General features: G+C 37.1%; 1 protein-coding gene and 1 long non-coding RNA gene across 2 annotated transcripts; both read right to left on the minus strand.

The window, feature by feature from the left end:
* Positions 1-773: 773 nt before the first annotated feature.
* LOC147853855 (uncharacterized) lies at positions 774-2,129 on the minus strand. Its single transcript, XR_015531232.1, has 2 exons — positions 1,581-2,129; positions 774-1,431 (listed from the first exon to the last, which is right to left on the minus strand). It is a non-coding gene; the product is annotated as an uncharacterized LOC147853855 (long non-coding RNA).
* Positions 2,130-21,711: 19,582 nt separating this feature from the next.
* LOC147853856 (uncharacterized) lies at positions 21,712-23,608 on the minus strand. Its single transcript, XM_087332342.1, has 2 exons — positions 23,275-23,608; positions 21,712-22,312 (listed from the first exon to the last, which is right to left on the minus strand). The coding sequence occupies exons 1-2, from the start codon at positions 23,411-23,413 to the stop codon at positions 21,840-21,842; spliced, it is 612 nt and encodes a 203-aa protein (XP_087188468.1). The 5' UTR covers positions 23,414-23,608; the 3' UTR covers positions 21,712-21,839.
* Positions 23,609-26,793: the final 3,185 nt, after the last annotated feature.

Consider the following 26,793-nt stretch of genomic DNA (forward strand, 5'->3'; position numbering starts at 1 on the left):
GAAATCGACTTTGCAAACTCTCAAGCCATTGGAAATGCACTCTAGTCATAATGTGGAAAACTAGTGTAGTCACCTCACTAGCTCATGAAGGTACCATGTTTGCTGCTTATCTTTGATTTTACCATGGACTTCAAATTGAAAATGGAAAACATTTAGAACTTTGGTTATTACCTATGCACATGAACTAGTTTTTATATGTATGATTTAGTTAATAATGTGTGGCACTACTTAGTTAATAATGTATGATTTATTTTTAGTTACAAGGTCGTTGATGTCAAAGAAGGAAAGAAAAAAGCCTTAATATTTGATGATTAAGTTTACCCCAGCTTTGTTTGTTTAGTCATATAGTTGATTATTTTGAGACTGAGACTAAGATTGAGATTGTGGATGATACATACGTACGTACGTACTTACATTCGTCCGTCACTTCACTATTCCAAACCTAAGTGATCCCACCTTGGTGCATAGATATATCCTCAAATCTAAGTGGCATTGCATGGTAATTAGGACGAACAGGATCTCTCTATATATGTGTGTGTGAGACAAACGGCTTATCAAGGCCCATTGAAAAGTAAATGACAATCTTAATAATAGTTAACTTTATAAGTTACAAGGAATGAAACCAATTGGCATACCTTATTTAATAACATCATTGACTTTAAAACACCACATATAACCACCCACTCACCAAATACATTCACAATCACACATGGCTATTTGGGAACCATCTCCATTGACCAATGGGAAGCCTCCACGTCATCGACTCCCCTTGATCATGAGGCCCTAGACAGAAAAGAGAATGGCCAGGTTTCATTGTTGCAGCTCTCAATGGGGCAGAGCATGGCCTCTCCCTCGGGGAGCGGCACCGGCGGCGCGAGCTTCCCGGGATTTAGCGCCCCGAGCTCCTCGATCCTATACCCTTTGTCCGCATACACACACGGTGTCGCCCAAAACCTCCGGTAGCTGACCGACACTCGGCCGGCCGGATTGTCCCCACCGCCTGCCACGGGACACCCGAGCGGGGCAATGCGGACCAATGCCTTCTCCAGAGGCCTCGGCGGGAGGAACCACCCCGTGAGAAACCCTTGGTACACTCTCAATGCCCCGTGCACCGCCCAACGGAGCCATCCCGGCTGCTTCGGGTACCCGATTGCGTCCCGCATCCGGTCGTCCATCAACGCATACACGAGCCGCCTAGCGAGCGGACGAAGCACGAGTGGGAAATCGTCGAGGAACACCTTCATGGTCGCCTCGCTCACGTCGCGGTTCGAATCCGAGTACACCATGTGCCGGGCCTCGTAGCTCTCCATATACTCGGCCGTGTCGGCCATCGTTTCCGGAATGTTCCGGATGCCCATCCGCAACCCGATGTCATGCCAGGCATGGAAGTAGGCTGCCTTCTCTTTGGCCGTCCATTCGCGGTACCCATACCTATAACATAACCGCCCACCCCGGCCATACTCAAACATGATGGCAATTTTAGCATTGCCCCAAGAGCATGAGAGACAACACCCCACAATTGGATGGATCTCAACACAATCATGTTAGTTCTAACATTATACATATAGAAAATGACTTACCGCGCCGCCCATTTTATTGGGTACAAGATAAAGAGGCAGAGAACGTAGACGAAGTCGGCATTCGATATGGACGGGTGGAGGCCGTGGAGGTAGTTCATCCGGCGGACGGCGGCCGAGCCACGCGGGCTGTCCACGTGGTGGAGGAGGAACTCGCGCACCAAGAGGTCGGTGTCGTCGTACCGCTTCCCGGGGTCGGCATGGAACTGGGCCGAGGCACGCAAGATGCGAGACATGGAGGGGAAACAAAAGGTTCGGAAGAGCGCGAAGTCGATCGAGGCCACAGAGAGGAGCGGGAATTCGACATAGAGAGTGTGCGTGATGATGGCGTGCCGGTCCCGTTGCTCGTCTAGCGCCTCTACCATCTTGTGCCGGAGCCGACGGAGCCTCCGGCATCGCCTTGTCCACCATGCCATGCTACATCCCACAAGGGTTGCCACCAAGCTCCCAACAAGGGTATTAAAGGGTAGACTCATCTCTTGATCTAATTGAGCTCTCCTAACATCTCCTTCTCTTTTATTTTCATCACTATGGCAATAACTTTGGTAGCAACCTTTTTTTATAGGGACCTATGACATTATTATAATAGATACTCATTGATATAAATTTATAATCTATATAATGAATATATCCAAGTTCCTCATAATTTCTACATTCTATGTAATATTCAAATTCCCCATGATTACCCTAAGAAGAACCATTCGTTTTCAAAGTTCCGATGGCAAATTTCTCGTAAATTCTTGTAACCGTAGTTGTGGATTGATTAATTTCATCCCCAAGCACAATGCATTAAATATGATAAGGACTCACTTTTTTAACGTCGCAAGAATAAAAAACGATTTCATCGACACAATGTCAATGCTTAGCTCTTCATTTGAGATCCAATAACATGCGTCATGTGAATGAGTCTCGAGATGGCTTTAAACTTCAAAGTCTAGAACGTTCGTAGAAAATAGCAAGCTGAGAGAGAGAGAGAGAGAGAGAACTAAGAAGTGTTGTAACTAAGTGGATTTTACATACAATTAATATAATTGTATGCTTTTAGCAAAAAAAAAAGGAAGAGAGAACTTGCAAGATTTTATATCCCCAAAATTGGACATACTATCCCACCAAAAACCTCTCCATGCATTTATATCATGCCTTACCAATTAGGGCGTTAGGATAGGCCCCAATTAGTAAGGCATGATGTAGATGTTGGAAAACTTGACAATCTTGTAACTTCCCACTAGAGACTAACAATTAATGCTCAGAGGAAAAGACCGTCCTCTACCTCCTTAGCATATTGCATATCCTAGCTTTGATTTTTCTAAATTATTTTGGAATCAAGTTCTGATTTGGGGTTTTTCAAATACTTATCTTGTTTGAAGGGTTTTTTAAAAAAATCTTAAGAAATAATTTTAATGTGTTGTTAGGCTTGAAAAGCATAATAATAAGTGTTGTGTTATCTCTTTCAATGGAACAAAGTTTTGAAATGTTAAGAGTGATTACTACCAATTCCAAATTTGCAAACACACTTTTTATCATAAATAATAAGTACATGTCCTATTTCTAAGTCCATTATGCAACAGAGACTTTAGCATTGCTCTAAGTGCATTCTCCATGGATCATAATGAATTGTATACACAATAGCCTAGCTTTATGTTAACTCAGTGGGATGTTATCACATTGGTTCTTCTAACTTAACTAAGTTTAATGACCATAAATGCCACCCCTTCTTTCTACTAATCAAGTGGTTTCTTTGTTTGACCATGAATAGTTATACCTAGTATTTGCACTACTTTTTCTTGAATTAATTCAATAGATGGATATGAGTCCCTTACATTGTCATAAGATTTGCTTGATGCATCTAATCCATATGTGAGAATTTACCTTCCACTTTTTTACCTCCCCAATAAACTAATATGCCTATTTTGTAAACCATAATAATTGGATTCCTTCATGTCACTCTAATCCAAAAAAAGGCAGGGTCGGGATCCTATTTAAGAATGTTCATTGTTTTATTTGTTTGGTAAACCATAATAGTAAGTCCATTGTTTTATGTGCTTTAGAGAAATTAGATCATAATAACGTCATTATGGCCTTCACAATCTTATATAATCCAAGGTGATGCAAATTGATAAATTACAACTAATAAAAAAACGACAAAGCCTATGTATCCTTTTACGACAATAATTTTCAGTATTGATAGTAAGTTATCTTTAACATTTGCTTAGTCAAATTTCACTTCCTACAAATTTGTGGATGATGTAGTTGACTTCCTGAATGCAAGGGAATTTATTATGTACTTATCTTGTAAAGTAGAAAAAAGGTACTTCAATAATTATGGCATAAGCTCATTTTGGTTTTGATGGTACTAAATTTATGTAAAAGAAAAAAAAGTAGATATTATACAAATGGGGTTTACAACTTACACTCTCATCCTTTATAGTGCATGTCTTACACCCATATGTGCTTTATGAGTTTCATTGTTTTAATCCTCTTGAAACTTATAAGTTATACCTATAGGCTATAACCAATTTCCTTTTTTATTCAATTGGATATGTCTTTATGTAAGAAAGAGTGGAATTTGGACCTATCCATGATTTAGTAGATGCACTAATGACCTTATTCATGAATCATAATCTTCATTAGTTGTTATGATACCATTGCTTCCATTTTCCATCAAAAGTTGTACTAGCATTGCATATCATTACTACACCAACACAACAAATAATGCCACCTGATGTTGAGAATGATTTATTTACCCCATGTGATCCACTCTCTCTAAGAATCCTTGGTAACGTCTACACTACGATTATCCATCAATAAACGAGAAGAAATCACCATTCAATTACTTGGAGAGGAACATCTTTATGGCCCAATCTTGTGAGTACATCCAATATTCATGTCGTTCTTGTATGTCTACAATGTAATCCACATCTCGTACGATATCTATACCCTTCAACATTTCCTCGACTTTGCCATCAAGAACTTTTCTTGCAAAGCAACCTACAAAAGTGAAATCATGTAATGTTAAATAACATTGTTTTAAATTAAATACCCATGGATCTATCTATTTGCATTATGTAAAAAGGAAACCACGATATGGTCAACTTATAGGCTTCAACTGTATTGGTGTCTATATCAAATTCTAGGTATTGTACCTAATATGGCAAACCATTGTCTTTCATTTCTACGAAGTTACCGTGAGAAAATGGATGAAAGCAAGCTACGACGTAATTAATGCATAAAAAAGTCACATTTCTAGACACTCCTTGATAAACATTAGAACATCCCAACCCCACCTTGTCACTCCCACAATTTCTTGAGTGCAATGTGTATTGACATTCATGAAAAACACAACTATGATCTAGCGATTGATAGTTGAAGGTGGAACCCTTGCTTGAAGAGGACAATATATATGCACACAAAGAAAGGAAAAGAGTGCTAGACTACCTTCGTATACAAATGACTTGAAGACTAAAGATTCACAAAGAAGCTAAAAAAGGCACAAAAATAACTTTTATATATCACTGACAAAAAATAACTTTTATTTAATCCTAGGTCTTGCACAACTTTAGATCTTCAAGCAACCACAATCTTTGATACTCCATTAGATTCGAGCATTGTTGAAACCATTTGTCATGATCTCAAGACATATGTCTTTGCTCAATACATCTTAGATCATATTGATCTAACTCGTGCATCTTGTTCTTAGTTACAACATTTAGGCACGGATTATAAGCAATTCAAGTGGCATGATAGATTACTCTTCTTCAAAAAAACCATTTATGTTCTTGATGATACACCATTGTCGTGATACATATATGGTTGGCCATTTTTGTATCAATAAGACCTTGGATTTGGTAACACGATCATTTTGGTGGCTGCATCTACGTAAATTTCTCGAAGATTATGTTCGTACATGTGATACATGTTGTAGAGCAAAGATGCCCTGACATCATTGTTATGGTTTATTGCCGTAGTTACCAACTCCGAGCAGGCCATGGCAATATATATCTTTAGATTTTATTATAGATCTTCCAAATTCTAAAGGATTCAATGCAATCTTATAAAATGGTTGATCATTATACTAAAATGTCACATTTATTGCCATGCATTAAGGATATTGTTAACCTGCCGACAACCGACAACTATAGCTGACAGACACAATAGGTCGAACGTCTTTCTATTGAGAGTGTTCTATCAAGATGATTGTGGTGGAGAGAGTGGTTGGTTTACACTCATTCTACACTTAGAAATAGGTGTACAGAGATTAGTATTACGATTAAACATACACTCTTGATTGACTATTAGATATAATATAATATGTACATAGCATAGACTAAATTTGAACATACGACATAACGACAGATAGAGAAAATACACAAAGTAGTTGACACAACAGATACTCTAACTACCAAAACTTATATTAATCAAACTAGACCAATATTGTTACAATGCTCTCAGTCCCTTTTTATAGGTGACCCAAGAGTCTCTCTCCAAGATTTACACTTGCCTTGTTCAGCAAGAACCTACAGTTATACAAAACCGTTCTATTTCCTAATACTACTCTAATTTTTTATACTTGGCAAAATTATATTTCAAACTATATTTAAATTCTGTCCTTTCATATTCCTATGACTTCTGACTATTGTTCATACTTCTTCGACTCTGATGCCGACTCCTTTTCACATTGGTCCGACTCTGCCCATTCGACTTCGGTAGCCAATCAGCTAACACATGGCATGCCCGTGGGACAATGCCTTGCACAATCGAGCCCCGCCCTCTACTCCCAGTCATCTTCCTCATCATTGTCGGCAATTTTTTCCTCCTCATACAGGTCATCGTCGTCAATGTCGTTTGCCTCCTCATTGAGTATGTCAAAAAGTGTCGGCTCTTCTTCAACTTGAACTTCAACAATTGGATTCAGTTGGTTGTCTGTGTTAAGCTTCTGCTCCGACCGCAATGTCGAATTTGCCTTAGCCTCCTCTAATCGGTAATTTGTGGCCAGATTCTTCGTGAGTTGGTCCATCGTCGCCATTTATGCCCAATTCTCTTGTCTACTGACAACGTTCCTTCTCATAGGCGTAGAGTTGCATTGTCGTGGCTAGCTATTGGTCATCATATTCTTCCATTAGCTTGGTGATCTCCTCCCTGTGACTCGTTGAAAGCTCGTATATGTTTTTGGTGAGCTCTTCTCGGACTATGGCGATCACTGCTTCGTCCATTTTGAAGAAGCCTTGACCTTGCTTCTTTTTGTTCTCATGGTCGGCTCTTAATAATTGTAATTTCGCAGCTTGGGCTGACCGTGTCTTCCAGCCTTTTTCTAGGTATTTGACAGTTTTGCTTCAAGTACCAACAACGCCAATCTCTTCTATTCATACCATAGTTGCTCATACTTCGTATTCATTTCCGACTTCTCTAGCTCGAGCTTAGCATTGTGTTCCGAATAATGCCAAATACCTAATCACGCGACTGTGCCACCAAATTTGACCTAGAAATCGGCTCAACGCCTTTGCGTTTGTTCGTGGCGGCGCCTCAATTATTGCTTTTACCTTGACAGGGTCTACGGCAATTCCATCCTGACTCACAATATGCCCTAGCAACGTTCCACTTGTTAGCCCGAATGCACATTTCATTGGATTTAAGCTTAACCTTCCTTGTTGACACCTCTCCAAACAGAGTCGGAGATGTTCAAAATGGTCAGTTCTCCGACCATGCACTACAAAGTCATCTAGAAATACCTGCATAAATGCCGGTATGTAATCCAAAAATATTTCCATGATCACTCTTTGAAATGTTGTTGTAGTTGTTTTAAGACCGAACATCATGACGACTACTACAAACATGCCCCATTCCGTAACAAAAGTTGTTTTCTCCTGGTCGTCGAGATGCATCCGAATCTAATTATATCCGTTGAATCTATTGAAACACGTTCGCGTTCACAAGTGGAAGGATTGCGCATTCCACTTGTAGAATCTTCTTGAAACTATCCAAATATACCCTCTCTACAAAAATTGGATGCACTAGTATCACATGTTCCACAACTTGATTAGAATTTGCAAATATAAAAATACATGATAGGTCTATGAGTGGAGATCATTAGAAATCATGCAAGTTTGGACGTGTTGATAAGTTAATGTAGGCATAATAAAGCTCAACAATGGCTCAATATGTCACTAATGTGCGACATGGGAAACATTAAGTAAAAACTTATATTAATTTGGTAAGTTTTACAAAAATATGAGGTGTACTTGTATCCATACTAATAAAATGAGTTATAATTTATACTTTGACCCATACGTGCATGTATATAATTGTGGACAATGTAGGATAGTGCAATTTAGGATAATGTGATTGGAATAACTAACTTATTAAAGTATTCAATACTTGTATTTAAAGTTGATCTAATCTATTCCTCAGCTTGTTCGTATGGGATCAAACCATATGTATATAATTGTGGACAATGTAAGGCAGTGAACTTTAGGATAATGTCGTGGAAATAACAAACCTATTAAGGCTTTCATACTTGTATTTAAAATTGATCTACTCTATTGCTTAGGTGATTCACACAGGATCAAACTCCGAACGATAACGCAAGTGGAACTACAAGCGTATAAAAACAATAGAAGACAAAGATCCATAATAACAACATGGACAGTCATGGCAACAATTGTACGACCATGTTATGTTAAGGTTAGCTTGGACCAAAATCGGCCTCAATTTAAACTAATTCATGTTTCTCCATAAATTTGGTAGTTAGCTATGCAGGCTGTCGTAGTGTATTTCGTTCACTACGTGAAAAAGTAAAAATAATATAACCGATTTAATTACATATAAATAAATAAAATAAGAATATCAAAATATTTATCACGTGGATAGGGCAAGATTCGAACCCTATACCTCCACTTAGCCAAACCTCAACTCTACCATTATGCTACCTTATCTTTAGTGTTCTATAAATAGATTTAATAACTATAAGTTCTTTGTTTGCGCCTACCTTTATTAAAAGGTAAATCATGTATTTTTTAGAGTGCATGAATATTTTATAGAAAAACCCAAGCAACTAAAAAGTGACTCATGCACATCTAGCGTGCATGAGCACTATATTTAGCAAATAAAAGCAAGGATTAGAAAAGCATCACATGCACATTTAGTGTTCATGAACATATTAGAAAAAAAAAGCATGTAGCTATGCTTAGTCTCTCCCATCACTATATAAGGATGGGGAGCACATTGTAGTTTGTTGTTGATTATTTTTCTATAATGATCAATCAATCTAAAATATTCGTGGGATTCACGAATATTGCCATCTAAATTACTCTTATAATCTAAATATTGTTTTAAATACACTAAACTCGTGGGATTCACGAGATTGCTATCTTACTTCTCTTTCTACTATTCATAACTAGCGTTAAGTTGTATTCCTCTTCCTCCTAGTCCAAAACCTCGGCGGTTCCCACCCGACTCACGCAAACGATCCGGAGCCGAAAGGCACAACAACGCAGTGAAACCAATGTCATAAGTCTACTAACCAAGTATATAAAAATAAAATTGAAACATATAGAAGATTATAAAGAATAGAATCCACCAAGTAAAACCAAAAATTTGTATTAATAATGTGAAATCCAAACAAATCGTCAGTGTAGACGTCGTTCCTGTGAAGAAGGTAACAAGAAGAATTAGTTGTCAAACAAAAAAGATTCGGTATTGGTTATCTCAAGATCGTTACCCTAGTTCGAGGAATACTTGTGCCAGAAAAGAGATCTAATATCCAGTCTCCTTCGATAGAAAACATCTCGATCAAGCGCATCATATGTCGTTGAGGTTTTTGATATGGGTTGACAAGTCCCCGTTCTATCGTGGTGACATGTCACAATTTACGTGTCACTGTTGGATATACCAACAGATTTGAACCTCCCACTTCATTAGAATGCTCCTTGATTCTTTGTTTCTTAATTTCATCGAAGTAGTCAACAGTGATGTATTCAATGGCATTAACGAACCGAAAAGTTGGCCCTCTATTTACATTGGTTTTTATCCTATAAAAAATAATATATCGAGTTAAGAATAGATTGAACAACCTTAAGAAATGCAATATAGTGAATGACACCTATAAATAATCCTTACCATGCAAGGTTCTCGATGCCATGGCAACGAGATCTCAAAGCTTGAGCTATCGAGTACCCTTGGTCCATACTATGAAAGACAACTATTCGCCACAAGGATGCAATCATTAGCTCAGCGAAATCCTTGACCATCTTCTCCAACTGTTTAAACCTAAACGGTTCATCGTCGTATGATGAACCAACCATTCAAAATCCATAAGGAATATCCGCAATCATTAGCGTATATTCCTTCTTTGGCACTTTTTGGATCAAGTCGACGACATCGCCGCAAACCACATTGTAGTAAAGATCTCTCGTAATATCTTTTTTGTGGCTAAATTTTTTAAAGGAGCCATCTTCCTCCATTTCGTACGCCTTGACTAAGCGACGATCCTTTTCTTTTCTGGCTCGCTCGAGATGTGCAAGGAAGGATGTAGGGAAATCGTGTATATCCTTAACTTCTCCTTGTTTCTTGCCACAACACGGTTTCTAATAGAAGCAATAGGACATCAAGTATTATTATACAAGCTCTACATATGATGAAAGCGTAATGAAAAACCACCAATACTAACCCAATCCTTGAATGCAATAAAATACTCCGATAACGCCTTATATGAAGACGTTAGAGGATAATCCTCGGTCACTTGTTCCCAAGTTATACATCCAAGTTGTTTCATCATAGCTTCTTGGATCTTCATGTACACCTTATGACTGTAAAATTAGAAATTAAGATTAGAACTTTGAATTACACCATATAGACTTCAATATCAGTATTTGAAAGACTTACTTATTGAACTCAGTGACCATTTCTTCAAGGCTTAAATCTTTCGCCACAACCCTTGACAAAACAGACACAAGAAGTTGCTCGTCCTTAATACCTTGCATCGCTCTCCATAGAGACAGCTTCATGTCGTCAGCCGCTTCTTCAATTGTCAAGTCAATTTTCTTGGCCGCTTGTGACTTTAACTCTAGTTGAGGGTCAACCTTACATTTCTTTTGTCGTTGACCCTTTACCTCCTTATTCTCCCACATTGAGAAGATTTGATCCTGTAGGTCCCATACTTCTCCATCTCTAAAGGCCAGTTGAAACCAAGACTCATATTTTCGAAGACCATCGGACTTAACATTGTCATCTACCACAATACCGACTTCATGCACACATTGACGTCGTAGACCTGGATGTAGCTTCACACCAAACTTTTGTTTCACGTCCAAATACTCGTGGTGGAAGAACCTTATACGCTCAATCGATGACATTTTCTGCCTATAGTCATTATCATTATTATGATCCCATGCCAACAGTTTTGCCTCTTTAGTTGTGAGCCCCACGTAAATTTTGCACTCGGCATACTTGAAGAAGAAAGTCGTTGGATGCTCTCTCACAAGTTGCCGACATGCCTCCGCTGAATGCGATCCACCAATGACAAAGTAATTATATTGATCATGCTTTCTAATATCAAAATCTTCAATGGTTTCACATTCTTCAGGATCTACCATAACAATAAAAGGCACCACAGTGGCATGAGGATTAATTTTCATTTTTTTCTTGAGATTTTGAACATGCATGCATTGTGGCTCTCTAATCTCAAGTGGTCTTCGTCCTGTTTTTTCATCAATAGGGGGCCGATGGATGTGTGTTATAGGCAAATTAAACACTTGCCCTTTCCTGACCAGTTTACGCTGCATTAACTCTCTCCTTATCTTATTCTGCTCAGATGACAACACACTCAATGCCAGCTCAGCTCCTGGCGTCCCCTTAGTGTCCTCCTCTTCGTTTTCACTTGATGAATCGGAGTCCCACATTTTGGTTGTCTTCTTCTTTGGTGGTCTTGATTGTACTTTAGATACCCTTTTTGTGGCCTTCACTAGGGAGGGCACTTCCTCCCTTAGAGTTACATGGCCTTGTATATAAGGCCTCAAGGTAATAATAAGGTTTTGTGAGCTTTCAAGATCTTTTTTGAACGCTTCTGGACCACAAGATTTCTTTACTAGAAGATCTTCTGAAAGGAACACTTTGCGTACCCCCTTAGAGCACTCTATCATTACAAGTATGTTGGCCGAATCTGCATCTTCGTAGTCAAATCGTAGAATACAGCCATACATAAATGGGGTTTCCTTTCCAAGCTGCCCCTCCCCCTTCTTCTTTGTTGTATACAATACGACTTTTTTCTTTGAGTCAACGTATTGCATACACCATTCCTTGTCTGTTAGATCACGGTTAGGAAGGTCTTCACCTCTAGTAGCTACTACAAGTTTCTTTTGGCTAACCTCAATGTGTGCTTGAGATTTTGACTCCTCGTTGAAGAGAAGCTTTTTTCCTCTCTTCATGGACTCGGGAGCTACTAGGGTCTGTGATTCAATTGGAGAACCCTGTATGTGGGGCTTTATCTTCTTCACAAGTCGGTCTGACAAGTTCTCAAACGACCTATTTAAGAAAGGACATGCGAAAACATAAGTTAGGTGGTCACGTAGATTAAGGTTGGATATTAAAATACAAATAAGTAGATGAAGAAATAAACTAGCAGCTGATGTGTGGTGAACTATAAATATCAATCATGCATTCAGTGTACATGGTTGCCCTATATTCAGAAATCTATTCTAGTAAGGGCTATTCAACATCAAAAATATATATTGTAATAAATATACAAGGTTATATATTGTCTTGAAGGGCAGGTATGACTTATATTGATTCCATAACCATATTGTAGATAATTTGCATATGATAGACTTGAATTTGGTATCATAAAGGTAATTTGTGGGTTATTTTCTACTCTTTTAAGCTATAGTAGGTCATAAAACCCCTATAATAAAAGCCCCTTTTTTTAAAAAAATAAGGCAAGTCGACACAAAAAAGACTGATTTTGACAGACAATTTGATATCTTTTATCACAATACTAAATTGTTGCCCCAAAAACACAATATTCCTCTTTCAGGGTCTTCTTTTATACAGGAACACGATACGCCGTATTGTGTTCCTGTATAAAGTTTGTGTCTGTACATGAAATCGATGCAGGGTATCGAGTTCGTGTATCAAACACATACTTTACACAGGAACTCGTTACAGTGTATCGAGTTCCTGTATAAAAAAGAGTTACATAACACGAACTCGATATGTGTATCGAGTTCCTGTATAATATTTGTGTTTTAGACAGGAGCTCGATACGCTGTATCGATTTCCTGTATAAAACATAAATATTGTACAGGAACTCGATACGGCGTAGCGAGTTCTTGTTTAAAACGCAAACATAATTCAGGAACTCGATACGCCGTATCGAGTTCTTGTATTAAACACAAATATTATACAGGAAATCAATACCGGGTATCGAGTTCCTGTTTAAAAAGCAAAGAGAATAGAGGAACTCGATACGGCGTATCGAGTTCCTATTTAAAACCTAAACTATAAACAGGAACTCGTTACGCCATATCGAGTTCCTGTTTAAAAAGCAAAGAAAACCGAGGAACTCGATACGACGTATCGAGTTCCTGTATAAAACCTAAACTTCAAACAGAAACTCGATACGTCGTATTGAGTTCCTATACAAAGTTTGTATTTTATACAGGAACTCGATACGTCGTATTGAGTTCTTGTATAAAGTTTGTATTTTATACAGGAACTCGATATGGCGTATCGAGTTCTTGAGTGACGAAACATATTTACAAAAATGTCCACAGTGTCAGAGCCCTACCTGGAGTCCTGGCGCTCGATTTTCTTTGAAGACATGGTTGATCTTGTCGAAGTGGAGGCGGAGATCGCGCTTTCGTGCTTCGTGCTCTGTGTGCTCTGTTCGCTCTGTGTGCTCTTGTATGCTCTTGTGAGCTCTTGTGAGTGAAATATGACAAGGTCTTCCTATTTATAGGGATTGACCACAGTGGTTAAAGTAACCACAGTCACCTTAACCAGGGTTGGTAAGCTTGAGGTTAGTTAGTTAGTAACCACAGTCACATTAACCAGAGTAACTTATGATTGCATTAATGATTACAAAGTCAAACTAACATATTGATGAATCTTTTATAGTCATAATAACTTACAATGACTTTGAAGGTCATGAAGGACACAATGATAGAGGTTCATGAATGAACCAATGATTGATTACTAAAAGCAACATTTTTATGATTCTTAATTGCTATGTATTAAAGATGTGGGCATGAATGAACCAATGACTGAGAAGTTCTATATCAAATATGGGTGCCATTAATTCGCCAATGATTTTAACTTTAATCCAACATATTTATGGCTTGGTAATGATTGTAATTATATTATACTTGATTTAACTTCATATAGACCTAGTTTAAGTAATTATTGATATTTTAAATACAATTACTATATTAAAAATAATATTTTTTATGTATTGTATTAATATAATATTAAATAATATAGACATTATATTGAGGGAGCTTTTGTTTAGAGAGGAGTATATGTTTCGAGAGGAGCTTATTAGTTTTTTGCCTTAGCCTAAGCACATAACTTAAAGAGCCCTATCTAGACCTTAAGCCATGAGTGACGATTCACCGTTCTCGATTGAAGAATATTGTTGTTCATCAGACTCATCGTTTTCTACCGAAGAGTATTATTTGTCGACAGACTCACCATATTCTATTGAAGAATATTGTCTGAGCTCATCTTCACCTACAGGGAATGTAAATAATGACACATGTGAAGAGTTCTCTATTGAAGAATACGATATTAATAAAGATACAGAGAATGAAGGTAGTGCCAATGAAACATCGAATAACATTGGTGATGGTCACAACAAAGAATTAGATTGTAACAAGGTTACACCAACCTCTATGTAGGAAGAGAAATCTGGAAGCCCTATGCATATTAGAAGAATCTCACGAAGAATTCGTCTGGCTAGATTTAGCTTGGTGACATCAGATAAACAGATTGGATTTGATATCAAAAAAATATGTTGTGCCCGTGGTTGTATGTCTATGATTGGAAAATCAAAGTTGCGAGAATTAAGGCGATACTATTTTTCGATGACTGGTGATGAGCAAGACACTTACCTCGGGTCACATATGCAACTAGTATCTGACAAATGTATGGGGATCAAAGTATCATTCGAGTATTATATCTTCCATGCGCAACAGATATGTAGAGTTGCATTCAAAATTGCGTTATGTGTTAGTAACATGCGGCTACATAGAGTACAACAACGTCTACTTAGTGGGGATTAGATGCTCAATTGTAAAGAGGTTCCAAGTATGAAAGGTGCAATTGGAAGACATGCTATTGGTTGGATGAAAAGTTGCTTTCAGTTAAATTGTGAAGTAATGCCCACTACAGGTAGGATGCACATTTTTGATAATTATACTCGTCGGGAAGTTTATGATGTCTATCAATCTGATATGGTGGGCTCATGTAATAAGTCTGTCACATATAGCCAATTTACAAGATTATGGAGAGCTCGGTTTTCAAATGTTATCATTCCACGTAGTACGCATGGGGTATTGCTCCATTTGTGCAAATCTTAAAAGTTTGGCTAAAGGTGCAAAGACATCAATGGAAAAGGATGAGTAAGAAGTTACTACAAGAGCATCGTGAGGCACAATCGTTAGAACGAAAGAAGGTGATGCATCATAAAGAGAAGTGTTTGAAGAGGCCCGAACAATACATGTGCTTAATGATAGATGGCATGGACCAGAAGAAGACGTGCTTGCCGCATATGCGGAGGCTCCCCAAAGATGTCAATGATGAGTGCCTTGTTCAAATGCACTTGGTGGGATGCTTGGCTTATAATAGGTTTGTTGGACCTCACATCTTCATTACATACCCCAATGTTCACAATGACCCTAACCTAACAGTTACAGTGATTCACCGAGTTTTTATGTCTTGGGGCCAACCTTTCCCCCCTGTTCTATACATTCAATTGGACAATACTGCTAAAGAGAACAAAAATTCAACTGTATTTGGCTATCTAAGTATGTTGGTCAACCAATGATTGTTTAGGAAAGTGAAAGTCAATTTTCTTTTGGTTGGCCACACACATGACCATATAGATCAGATGTTTAGCACATTCTCTAGACAGTTGTCTTGGCATGATGCGTTCACTTTACCTAAACTATTTGATGTCATTTGTGATGCATATACACCACGCCCAAAAGTGTTACACTTGAAGGAGGTATATGACTTTAAGATATATATATCATATGGGGGTGGTGGGAATGTTAAAGTGCTTGCCCAGTTAAACAATATAAGTTTCAATCACATTTTTATGATAAAGAAAAATGAAATAAGTGGTTCTACACTTTTGTATGCTAAACAATATTCATCTTCTACCACATGGGAACCTGAAGGTGGTTACCAGTTATTACTTTGTATGCCGAGTACAATTGTCCATGAAGCTAAGCAAATGCCAATTGAGAAGAAAGGACAGTTGCAGAGTGTCTCGGTATCGGAACAAAAACGGTCATGGTTCCAAGCCTTAGAAGAAAAAAGAAAGCATATTGAGGCCGCCAAGACATATGTCGCACAACAAGACACGTCATGGTGGGATGTATTTTATAGTGATCAAAAAGGAATTATAGACAATTGTGTATTTGGTGATAATTGGAATTTGGAAACGCCATTCACATGGTTGCCGCAACATGATCGTGTAAATAGAACTCCAAAGCAACCACCAAATGCGATTAATGACAACTTGGTCCATCCACAACAAAGAGACATTTATGTGGGACCAAGGATGACCAAAGCAATCGAAGCTAGATGGCAAGGCAATTTGCAAGAGCTCACGGCAGGGATGTTGATTGCAATGCCGGCTGATGAGAACTCACATGGCCACCAATTTTGGGTGGGTAAAATTCTAGAAGTGCTAATGCATGAAATAGAAAACACGATCAAGTCTATAAACATTCATTGGTACAACACTAGAAGTGCAAATGCTTTTACAGGTAAGTATACATTGGAGATGATTGAATGCCCAACAAGAAGGGGAGGTAGGAAGAGGAAGCGAAACATTCGTAACACATCGACCCTTGATATCTTTGATGTGGATATCATCATGTACGACTTCACACTTACAAAAGCCGGACGATTAAGGAAGTCAACAATAGATATAATAAAAGAAAAATTACTAGGTCTACAAGGTAGCTCGACTCAAAGGCAAACGAGATCTGCTACATATAGTCTAGAGTCAAACCATTTGGTTTATGACGAAGATAATGCACTAATTGGTACATCCGAGGATGACGAGGAGGAATTGTCATTGTATATTAGTTATAGTAGTGATTCTCCGTAACGGAGTGATCATGAATGTATTTTTGGTTATTAAGTGTAACTACATTCCGCTTGTAACAAATCGAGTAATCTAAAAGCATGTGTTTTGAATTCTTATGATTTCTAAAAAATCGTTTCTTATAAAATAACATTGGTTGTAATGTTTGTGATATAAATTGCGAATGTAATTTTTTGAAATTCCTCATTTTTTAGTTACTTCTAAATCACAAAAATAGTGGATTTTTAACATTTTTCATAGTATATTTGAGCATGTATGATATTGGTATCAATGTATTTTGTAAAATCATTAAAAAAGTACTAAAATCAACCAAAATATTCCTTGTCCTTCCATTTATGCGCGATCCTTCCACTTGTGAACGCGAACGTGTTTTGAGGAAACTATATATTTCATGGCCAACCACTACATCGAGAACTCCATATGTGAAAGGTAACGGAAATGCATCTATCACCGTTGTCATGAAGAAAACCGGCCTTGGGCAGAATCGGTGAAAAAGGTGTAGGAACCAGCCTCATGGGTCATATGAAGATATTCAAGGCGAAACGGACTTAGCACCCAGGGCACAGGCAACCTTCATTTTGAAATGGAGTGGAGTGTCGATGCTACGATTGCAAGGCGGCAATATGCAATGGTGTTATCTCTGCCGAAACGGCTCTTCCCACCGAGGACTCCCCCCCATGCGACATCCCCCCATTGTCCCTAGATTGTAGAAGGATCACTCTAGGCTTCACATTTTTAGAGTTAATTGAAGTCACAGAGCTCTATATGAAGTCTAGCACTTGTACATATGATACCTCGTGTATTTCTTCCAAACTATTGGGTAGGTTTATTTTTGGGGAAAAAAATCATCAAATTGAATTTTTAAATTACTATCTTAGAAGGCAATGCTTTAACACTGTGCTTTAATGTATAGTGTCAATTTGATTTGCAACTCATAAGATGTCTTAAAGAAAAATGATTTTACATTGTGTTTTAACACATATAGTCTTGCGTCTTTAAAGTTCATAAAATCCCTTTAAATTAAAACATATATTCTACTATTTTCTCTCTTAACTCTACAACATTAAGTTTGGAGAGACCATAGAAACATTAAGAGATACACCTAATAGTTTTCTTGGTTCAACATAATTCACTAAAATAGGTATTTCAAGATGGTCTTGTTATTAATCCAAAGCATTCTTTAACTTAATCCAGAAACAAGACTGACATTTGATGCATCATTGAGTTCAATAATGAGAAATGGGACAATGTTTGATGCATCAGTGACTTCAATAACGAAGGTAGTGTTAGAAGAGTTCTGTCATTGTTGCTCACTAGCTCAATATCAGCCAATTAACAATATGAAGTTGCACTTGTTAAATCATTTGTTTGGGGTTGCACTTGTTAAATAATTTATTTGGCATTTTAATTTTAATAGAAAAGAACTATGTAACCCTCAATGTTAATAATATTCTTCACTAATATTCATGTAATTATAGCCTCAACTTTGACCAAGCATATATATGTACATATGTCACTTGAAAAAGAAACTGTTTTTTATTTCTTATGCATGTAAGCATTTTTTAGTATTTCTTGTAACTATAATCTAGAACATGATAAAAAAATAAAAAAATATTTTTTTTTATTTTATTTTTTTTGGGGGGGGGATCTATAATCTAGAATACACTTGTTCATAGTACCTTGTTATGTCACAATATATATTCAACAATACCCTATATAATCACTTAATGATGATAGTTGTAGAGTCTCCTTATGATGCAAATTTGATACAATCGATCTCTTTTGAAATTGTTAGGTCAACTTTGGCCATTTGCAATCATCAATGTGTTTGTTGGCAATTTGAGGCTATAGGCATCAACATGATTACTTTAGGAGTTAACTCTCTTCCAAGTTTACCCAAGATCACTTATGTCCTCAGAGATAGTTAATTGAAAAGAATTTAGCATACATCTAAATGTACTTGAATGTGTATAATCCATTTGCTTCAACACGGTCTTTGCATCCATTTTAGTGAGAATCGTTGCCTAATTTTAGAAACTTCACACACAAGATTCCATCAATATTGTGATACAATCGAGAGGGCTTGAACTCACACACTTGCTCCATGCTTTGTGATCAATGTTGTTTTGTTATAGTCACCCTCGCTTTTCGAGCAAAGATTCCATGATAGTTTTCTAAAAATCTTGCTTGTCACTTTGACTCCATTTAATAGTTTCCCAAAAAATTTACCTATCAAGTATGTGATAGTGTTTTCAAAATCATATATTTCAACGCATGCTATCATGACAATTATAAATGGAATTCAAACAAATTCTCCATCTTTTTCAATGTCTAATTAACATTTGATCATTTCAATCTTTCCAAATTTCAAACACACAATTCCATTTCATATCATGAATTTCTAGGTCATCCAATTATGTTAACATACGATCATGCAAACACTCTATGTTAAATTTGTTTCTTTACATTCTACATGGAATTTTGCTTAGAGAATCCTTTGTCACAAGCAATGATATTATATGGTATAACCAAAATAGTTTGCAACAATCACATCAAATTAAGTTGCAAAACATACGCCAAGCCTCGGCCCTCGTGCATAGAATAACCATCACAATTCAAACATAACATATTGATAACGTCATAGAGTTCCAATTGACAATCCTTTGCATCATGTACTTGTTGAGAGCATGAATTGACATCAATATTTGGTTTTAAGTGAGAAATCAAAATTTCCAACAATGTTTTTACGTTGGGATCCCTTACAAGCTACAACATCATCAAGGGTGTAATGGCATGGACTAAATAATTTTGGTACATTAAAGAGGCATGAATTTGGGAACCTTGCATTTAGTCAAAGGACAATCTTTCGAACATAATGTTGACATGATTAAATACAACTTTTCATTGATCCATCTATTGGAGCCATCATTCCTTTAGGTTTGGAATCATTGTGACTAGTTTTATCCATTGGATTTTTCTCCATACATAAATCATGTCCATGTGTAATGCCCTATCTGTCCCATATTTCCAAATATCTAGCATGTGAGGTAAGGGAAGAGAGAGGTCAAGGTATTTGACTCGATAGAGTATAACAAGGAAGAGATGTAAGAGAAAAGTAGAGGAACTATTGAGTTTCATGAGGGGGGAGAATATGGAGTGGGGAATTTTATTTTTTATTGTATAAAAAACATCATATATCATAGACTATCATTTGAATAGTTTTTTATAGTTAAATATAAAAATTACAAATTGTTATGACAAACTTACAACAATTTGCCTTGTCAAGTTTGATTATTTGAAAAAAAAATCTAGTAAAAACAATTAAAATGACTGATAACTTGCATGATGGTCATAAAAAAACTACACCATTAGTGATGACACCAAAGAGATCATACAATTTCTTACTTTGATTGAAGGTATGTCCCCTCCCCTAGCTTAATCTCTATGCCATCACCATTACTAAAATATCCCACAATCTTAAAACCTACCTTTTCACATTACATGTTCGTTTTTCATGAATGAGAATATTATAGATACAATTATAATGTAGTTATCTTCATTAAAAGGGAGGTTTTGACAAGATCCCTAGATTATTTTTCGCACTTAACCACTAATGTTTTCTTAATAATGAGCTAATAACAAAAGTTATGTACCATAACTTCCTTAAAAGAAGACCATCATCTTGCTAAGTGGAAGGAAAGGTGATTTACTTATTGTTTCTCAAAGAAATCAAAAGTTGAAATGCATTCTACTTGAGAATCTAGAGTATGTTTGCATTGTTTGGACAGAAAATAAGGACACATTACATGGTAATACTATTCCTTATAAAAATAAGTTTTTTCACATGCCGTATTTATAGGAATAACTTCTTGTTTTGTTTTAGCTATCAAGCTATTTGAATGAGTGTGACCCAAATCAAATTTGAGATTCGAAGACTAGTTGAAGCGCAACAAAGTGCGCAATATCACATGTCAAACTAGTTAAATCTTCATCAAGGCTTGGTTAAATTTCTACTTAGTTGAGTCACGAGTGTATGTCAACTCACTCAATCAAGATGTACAACATCAAGTATTTGGTTAAGTGAAATATACTCAAGTCAAGGGATAATTCAATTGAATGCCAAGTTTGCTTAGTTGAATGAGGCAATATATTTCGCATGGTACAAATCTTAGGACAAGATAATGTTGCAAGCCATGATCTTAAGTTTTAACCAAGCCCCACCTTATGATACTTTACGTAAGTAAAGTGGTTAATTATAATGTTTGAGCTAAGAAACCATCTATTCCAGCAATCATGAATAATAATATGATGGCCAAATGTTTTATGTGAATATTTAAAGCCCTATCCGAAGGTTTCCTAAAGTCCATAGAGACATATCAAGCACTTAGCTTGGAGTGTATGTTTTGTAATCAGTTCAACTTTGCTCAAAATTCCAATAATGCCCGCAAGCCAATTTCGACAACAAACATTGTTTTCCTTTGCAAAATCAGCCATGAATCCTTCTCTAATGATAGACAAACCCATAAGCCTCACAAATAAGGTAGTTTCTAGATTTTAAAATTTAGGGGAAATTCAAGGAACACGAGAGAAAAAACAAAATTCAATGTATATGCAACAAATTTATAACTACATTACACACTTTTAAGCTAGCAAGTAAAAACATCCTAGAAAATTCGATCAAATTTCTCCCCCTGAATTCGACACAATGCCACCGAAAAGCTCACCAAATTAAGAGAGATAATGTATTTCGGGGAAAAAGAGAAGCAACTCATTTTGTACAATTAATTAATGGAATGTTTTGGGGGGGCACATTATTACCATCATATATCAACATAAAGATCATCATGAAAGGGTAATTGCATGATTAGTTAGGTTAATGTATAATGATTAGTTAGGGGGGAAGATGAAGAAGAACACAAGAGCTTCTTTCACAAATGTTAGGGGTTATAGAGTCGATTTCCGCATGTGCACTTCCAACCCTCGGGCTTGTAGTCGGAGGAGCTACTATAAGACGAGGATGCGCGTAATTGGGGCGTCTCGGGGTGCCGGCCGATCATATGGGCGGGGGTGGCGGTTCCGGGATCCGAACCGGACATCGGCCGGTCAAGGCTACTCTTACTAGCCACGGAGTTTCTACTAGACTCCCCGGTGGCCACACGTTGCTCAGCATTCCCGTGTGTCGAGGCGAGATTGGTGGGCACTTGCACCGCCTCGCACGGGCGGCACACGTTACACTTGCTTTCACACGTGGGCGGTCGTGAGCCCATCGTCATCATCATCGCCTCCCGCTTCCTAACCCTAATCTCCTCCTCTTCTTCTTCCTTTCGGGGCCTCTCGTATACGATCCGGCCCACCGTGTCTAATAATCCCGCTTCCCTCCTCAATGTCTCGTCGATCTTCATCGTAGTACCTAAAATCAAAAAAAGGATTTTCTTTTTGTGTTTTTTGAACAGTCTTGAAACATTAGTGACCAATGGCCTGAATCATTAAGCCAATCAATGCCTCCACCTCATCTAAATCTTAGTAGTCAGCATCATGTACTTCTTAGTCAAGGTCATGTACCTCTTAGTCAATTAAGATCATGTACCTCTTAGTCAACATCTTCTTCTTATGTCAAGATCATGTTCCTCTTAGTCAACAATCTTGTACTTCTTGGTCAACACATATTGTGCTTCTTAGTCAAGGTCATGTTACTTCTTAGTTAACACCATTTGCTTCCTAGTCAAGGTCATGCACTTAGTCCACTTCATCTATTGTAGGTTGCTTTGGAAGTCATTGTGAGTCATATTCAAGCTCCATATTTCATCGAATCTTGACTCATTACCTCGACTAATTTAGGATTTAGTCAATCTCGACTCGCTTTAATTACTTGACCTCGACCACCACTTTACCCAAATGCTATAATTGGATTAGCTCCAACAAAGTAATGTGGTCAACCACAACTAATTATAAAAAACTAGAAACAATGATAAATCTAAAAACTAATCATCGGTGAACTGCAACTAATTACGGTTGATTTTTAAGTTATAACAAAAACAAACTTAGGTCGAAATTTGTTTATTTTAAAAGGTTTTCGCAGATTCAAATTAGTGGCTTAAATCTAGTCAAACATAAGAGGGCTTCTACATCTAAACATTAAATTATGTAATTAAATGTCTTCATTAGGAAGAGGAGTGGGCAGCATTAATCTATGTATCTAACACAAATCAATTAAACAATTCATTTGTCAACATGATCACAGTACCTTTTTAATATATTAATAAGTCCAATATTAAAGAATTCATGTGTATTTAACTTACAATCATAATTATACCCCATACTCTCAAGTCATGAGAATGGTTTTGTTTTAATTATTAAGTCTTATAATCATACCTTGATTAATGTATTGATGGGGCACTCTAGCTGTGCTAATAACCTCCGGATATTCGATCAAGATGAAGGCAACAATTGGTAGGGAGGCATGTAATAAGGTTAGGCAAATAGATACATTTAATGAGCTATTGAGGTTCATGTTAGCCTCTCAGCTAGTTGGGGCATATATGTATATAATTGTGATGAGTTTTTTTATATGAGCACAAGCAAGGGGGGCAAAAAAGTTTAGAAAGCTAATTAAGCAAAGATTAGAGCAAAAGGATTAGGGTGAGAGGGAGGGGGCATAGAGATTAATACAAATAGTTGGGATGGAGTTGGATAGAGAGAGAGAGAAAGTTAGATGAGTAAGAGTGAGAGAGTGAGAGTACATGTACATGTACATGAGCCTGATTTCATGGGTACACACCTCACACACACACACACACACATAAGCTATAACACAAGCACAAGAGGATGTGTGTGTGTTCGTCATTTATGTAGAATGTGCATATATGTGTACAAGCCTTACATTACATTGCCTTGTGATTCCCCATAACATTTTTTTGCTTTGGGACTAGCAAACTTGGGGGGAAGTGTGTGTGTGTGTGTGTGTGTGTGTGTGTGTGTGTGTGTGTGTGTGTGTGTGTGTGTGTGTGTGTGTGTGTGTGTGTGTGTGTGTGTATGTGTGTGTGTGTGAGAGAGAGAGAGAGAATGTGTGTGTGTGTGTGTGTGGTTGAGTTTGGTTTGGTGTTTTAGCCTAATTGGCTAACATATGGAGGTCATCAAGCGAGCGCCACATCCCTTGTGCTCGCATCGTGAAGCCCTAAATTCATCACCCATCAAAGCGCCCCTATATCATCCTCATGCTCACACATCAATGGACATCTTCTGCCATAGCTCCGATATCGATCAACCGTATTCGAATGCTCCAAGGTTGGTATCTAACACTACAACGTCAGCAATCAAGATTGCAACCTTGAGTACAAGAGTCAAGACCATATGTTGGGGAAAGATTGCCCCTGCCACATGATTGCTATCAACCTCGTCTCTAGTGTGGGTTTTCCATGGTTCTCCTAATATGCAGGTCATGCTAACACTAATCTTTTAAGTCTCTACAGGAAACCACAAGGGGACACACAACCCTTCAATTTGGAAGTAACCACGTCTATTTGTGCATATGAGTGTCCCTAGGTTGGTTGCGATGCATGGATTTCCGAGGAATAAGTTTTTACTTGTCAAAGAGAAAAAGAGTCTAGCGCTCAACGAAAAAGCCGCTATGTTTCATAGTCCCAACCATCTAATGGATGACTTCATTTAGTGAGATTTGAACAAGGACATGAAATTTGATAATAAATATGGCTTCTAATTAGGGTACAACCCTAATATAAGGGGGAAAAGATAGACAAGAAAAAAAATAAGAAATAGATTGTGCAAAGCTTTAGAGAGAGAGAGAGAGAGAGAGAGAGAGAGAGTGTGTGTGTGTGTGTGTGTGTGTGTGTGTATGTATGTGTGTGCGTGTGTGTTCAAAATTTTAAAAAGAGAGTATATAAAAGCTTTGGAGACCGAGAGAATGTGAGTTTAATGAAATGAATGTGTAACTTGTAAAGAGAGCAAACTACATCATTCTTTTCATTGGGGAAATCGAATTGCAAATCATGAATCATGGTAATAACACATAATCCAGAGCCATTATAAGAGATGCTCCTAGCAATCAAATAATTCTTGATATGTTGTCTATTGTAACAGACATTGTGCCATTCAAGGAGCGATTGTCATACAATCAATCAACACGATGGGTTACAAAACATACTAAACAACAAGTGTTATTTAGCATCACAATGTTTTTTACGAATATTTCTCTCATCTCATGTGACAAAAAGTTTTACAAAGTTGTGATGACATTCGAATAGATTATGTTACATAAGCAACAAACACATAGGGCAATCGCCCATGAATTGCAGCCAATAATTTGGTTTCTTATCCTTGATCTTTTGTCTCTCAATGATATTCTTTCAATTCTTAGCCTCTCCTTTCCACCCTAGTCACTATACATATATGTTTTGTGTATTTCCCTACCCTTGACTCTTTGGCATGCATGAGCTAATCATTCTTTGCATTTAGAGCATACATGTCGACTTAGGACCATTCATTGTCACTACTTTTTCTTTTAAGGCTCTTAGGATGCAATCCTTATTTAATCATAATTCTTACAAGGAATATAGGCTCCTTGTTCCATTATAGCCATTTTCTAGGTTATAGGACTACCACTTGAGACATTAACAATCAAGCTTTTTCAATGTGTTTGCAAGTCTTGTATGAACGTCATATAATGATATTTAGTTACCTATACATTAGTTAGTGTTGTTGCCATCTAACATGAAATTTCTATAATCACATGATCCATCCATCCATAAGTTATTTACCTTATTGATGTATCATATATGTACTATTATAAATACATATCATTGACAAGGCTAGCCAAGAGACTTGATTAGAGGGCAAGTACGAGAGGATAGATCATAGAGCCTCGAAAGAATCAACTTGAGGATCGACACGATGATTAAATGTTGTATCTATAATAGAGTAATATATTTGGCTTGGTATTTTGTTTGTACAAGCAATTTATAATTCTACGTGTCCATAGCTTTCTTATTTCGTATGGTCCATAGAAAAAACCTAAAATTGTGTGTACATATCTACATGATTATTATCGGTTACTAAAAAACGTGAAAAAGATGAAAAAGCAGCATATGTAAGTGACCATTGTCCACCCAAAAATGTGGAGAATCTCTATTAGAGGATTGGCTCTTGAATACAAGAATGGAAAATAATACATGGTTGCGATGTCCTATGATACCTAGAAAGGGAAGGAAAACAAGACATTATGTACTGTGACACAATTTTAAAGCATTGCGCTTATAATTTAGACATAATGGTTTAGATTCAACGCCGCAACAATAAAAATACTATCCTGCTTGTGGATTTAAGTCTTCAACTATGGGTTTGGTCTTGTGCCCTTCACAAAATTTGAACTTGAGTTCATGTACACTAATTATTTTTGCCAAACAAAGTTGCTATTCAACGTTCACACTAACATATTTTCGCATAACAAACAATAAAACCCACATCGCTTGGCCTTAAAAGGCAAGAAGTTAGCTATATGTTCTTCATTGTTCAACATGATGTTTGGAGGGGAATGAGCTAATAGCATGTTTTCTTTGATACTTAAAAATGATTGGTAAAAGGAAACTTTAACTTGGGAAGAAAAAACATTACCAACATATCAAGGAAAGCATAATGCCAACAATTCAATGGCAACGAATGTTTAAGGCAAATTGAAGGTAGTCCAAATAATTAAGCTTAATTTTGGCTTCTAAAATGAAAGGGCGATTTGAGATAATATACATAATTATTTATTATGAAAGGTGACAATTGTTTGAAGAGTGATAACTAGTTGAAGAGCCCATAAGCATTCATGAAGGGCCACATCCCTTCACTTCAAAAGTCACAAGAATCGCAATCATTCATATGAAGGGACAT

Source organism: Azolla caroliniana, unplaced genomic scaffold (genome assembly GCF_043228905.1).
Source record: "Azolla caroliniana isolate FFs.n. ecotype wild unplaced genomic scaffold, voAzoCaro1.0.p SCAF_16, whole genome shotgun sequence".
Classification (NCBI taxonomy): Eukaryota; Viridiplantae; Streptophyta; class Polypodiopsida; order Salviniales; family Salviniaceae; genus Azolla; species Azolla caroliniana.

Bases quoted from the DNA above. Each gene is read 5' to 3' on its own strand.
- LOC147853856 (XM_087332342.1), bottom strand. From the start codon at position 23,413: ATGAACCTCAATAGCTCATTAAATGTATCTATTTGCCTAACCTTATTA. The intron at 22,313-23,274 runs GTATGATTATAA...TTTTGATTTTAG, and splicing joins CCATCAATACATTAATCAAG to GTACTACGATGAAGATCGAC.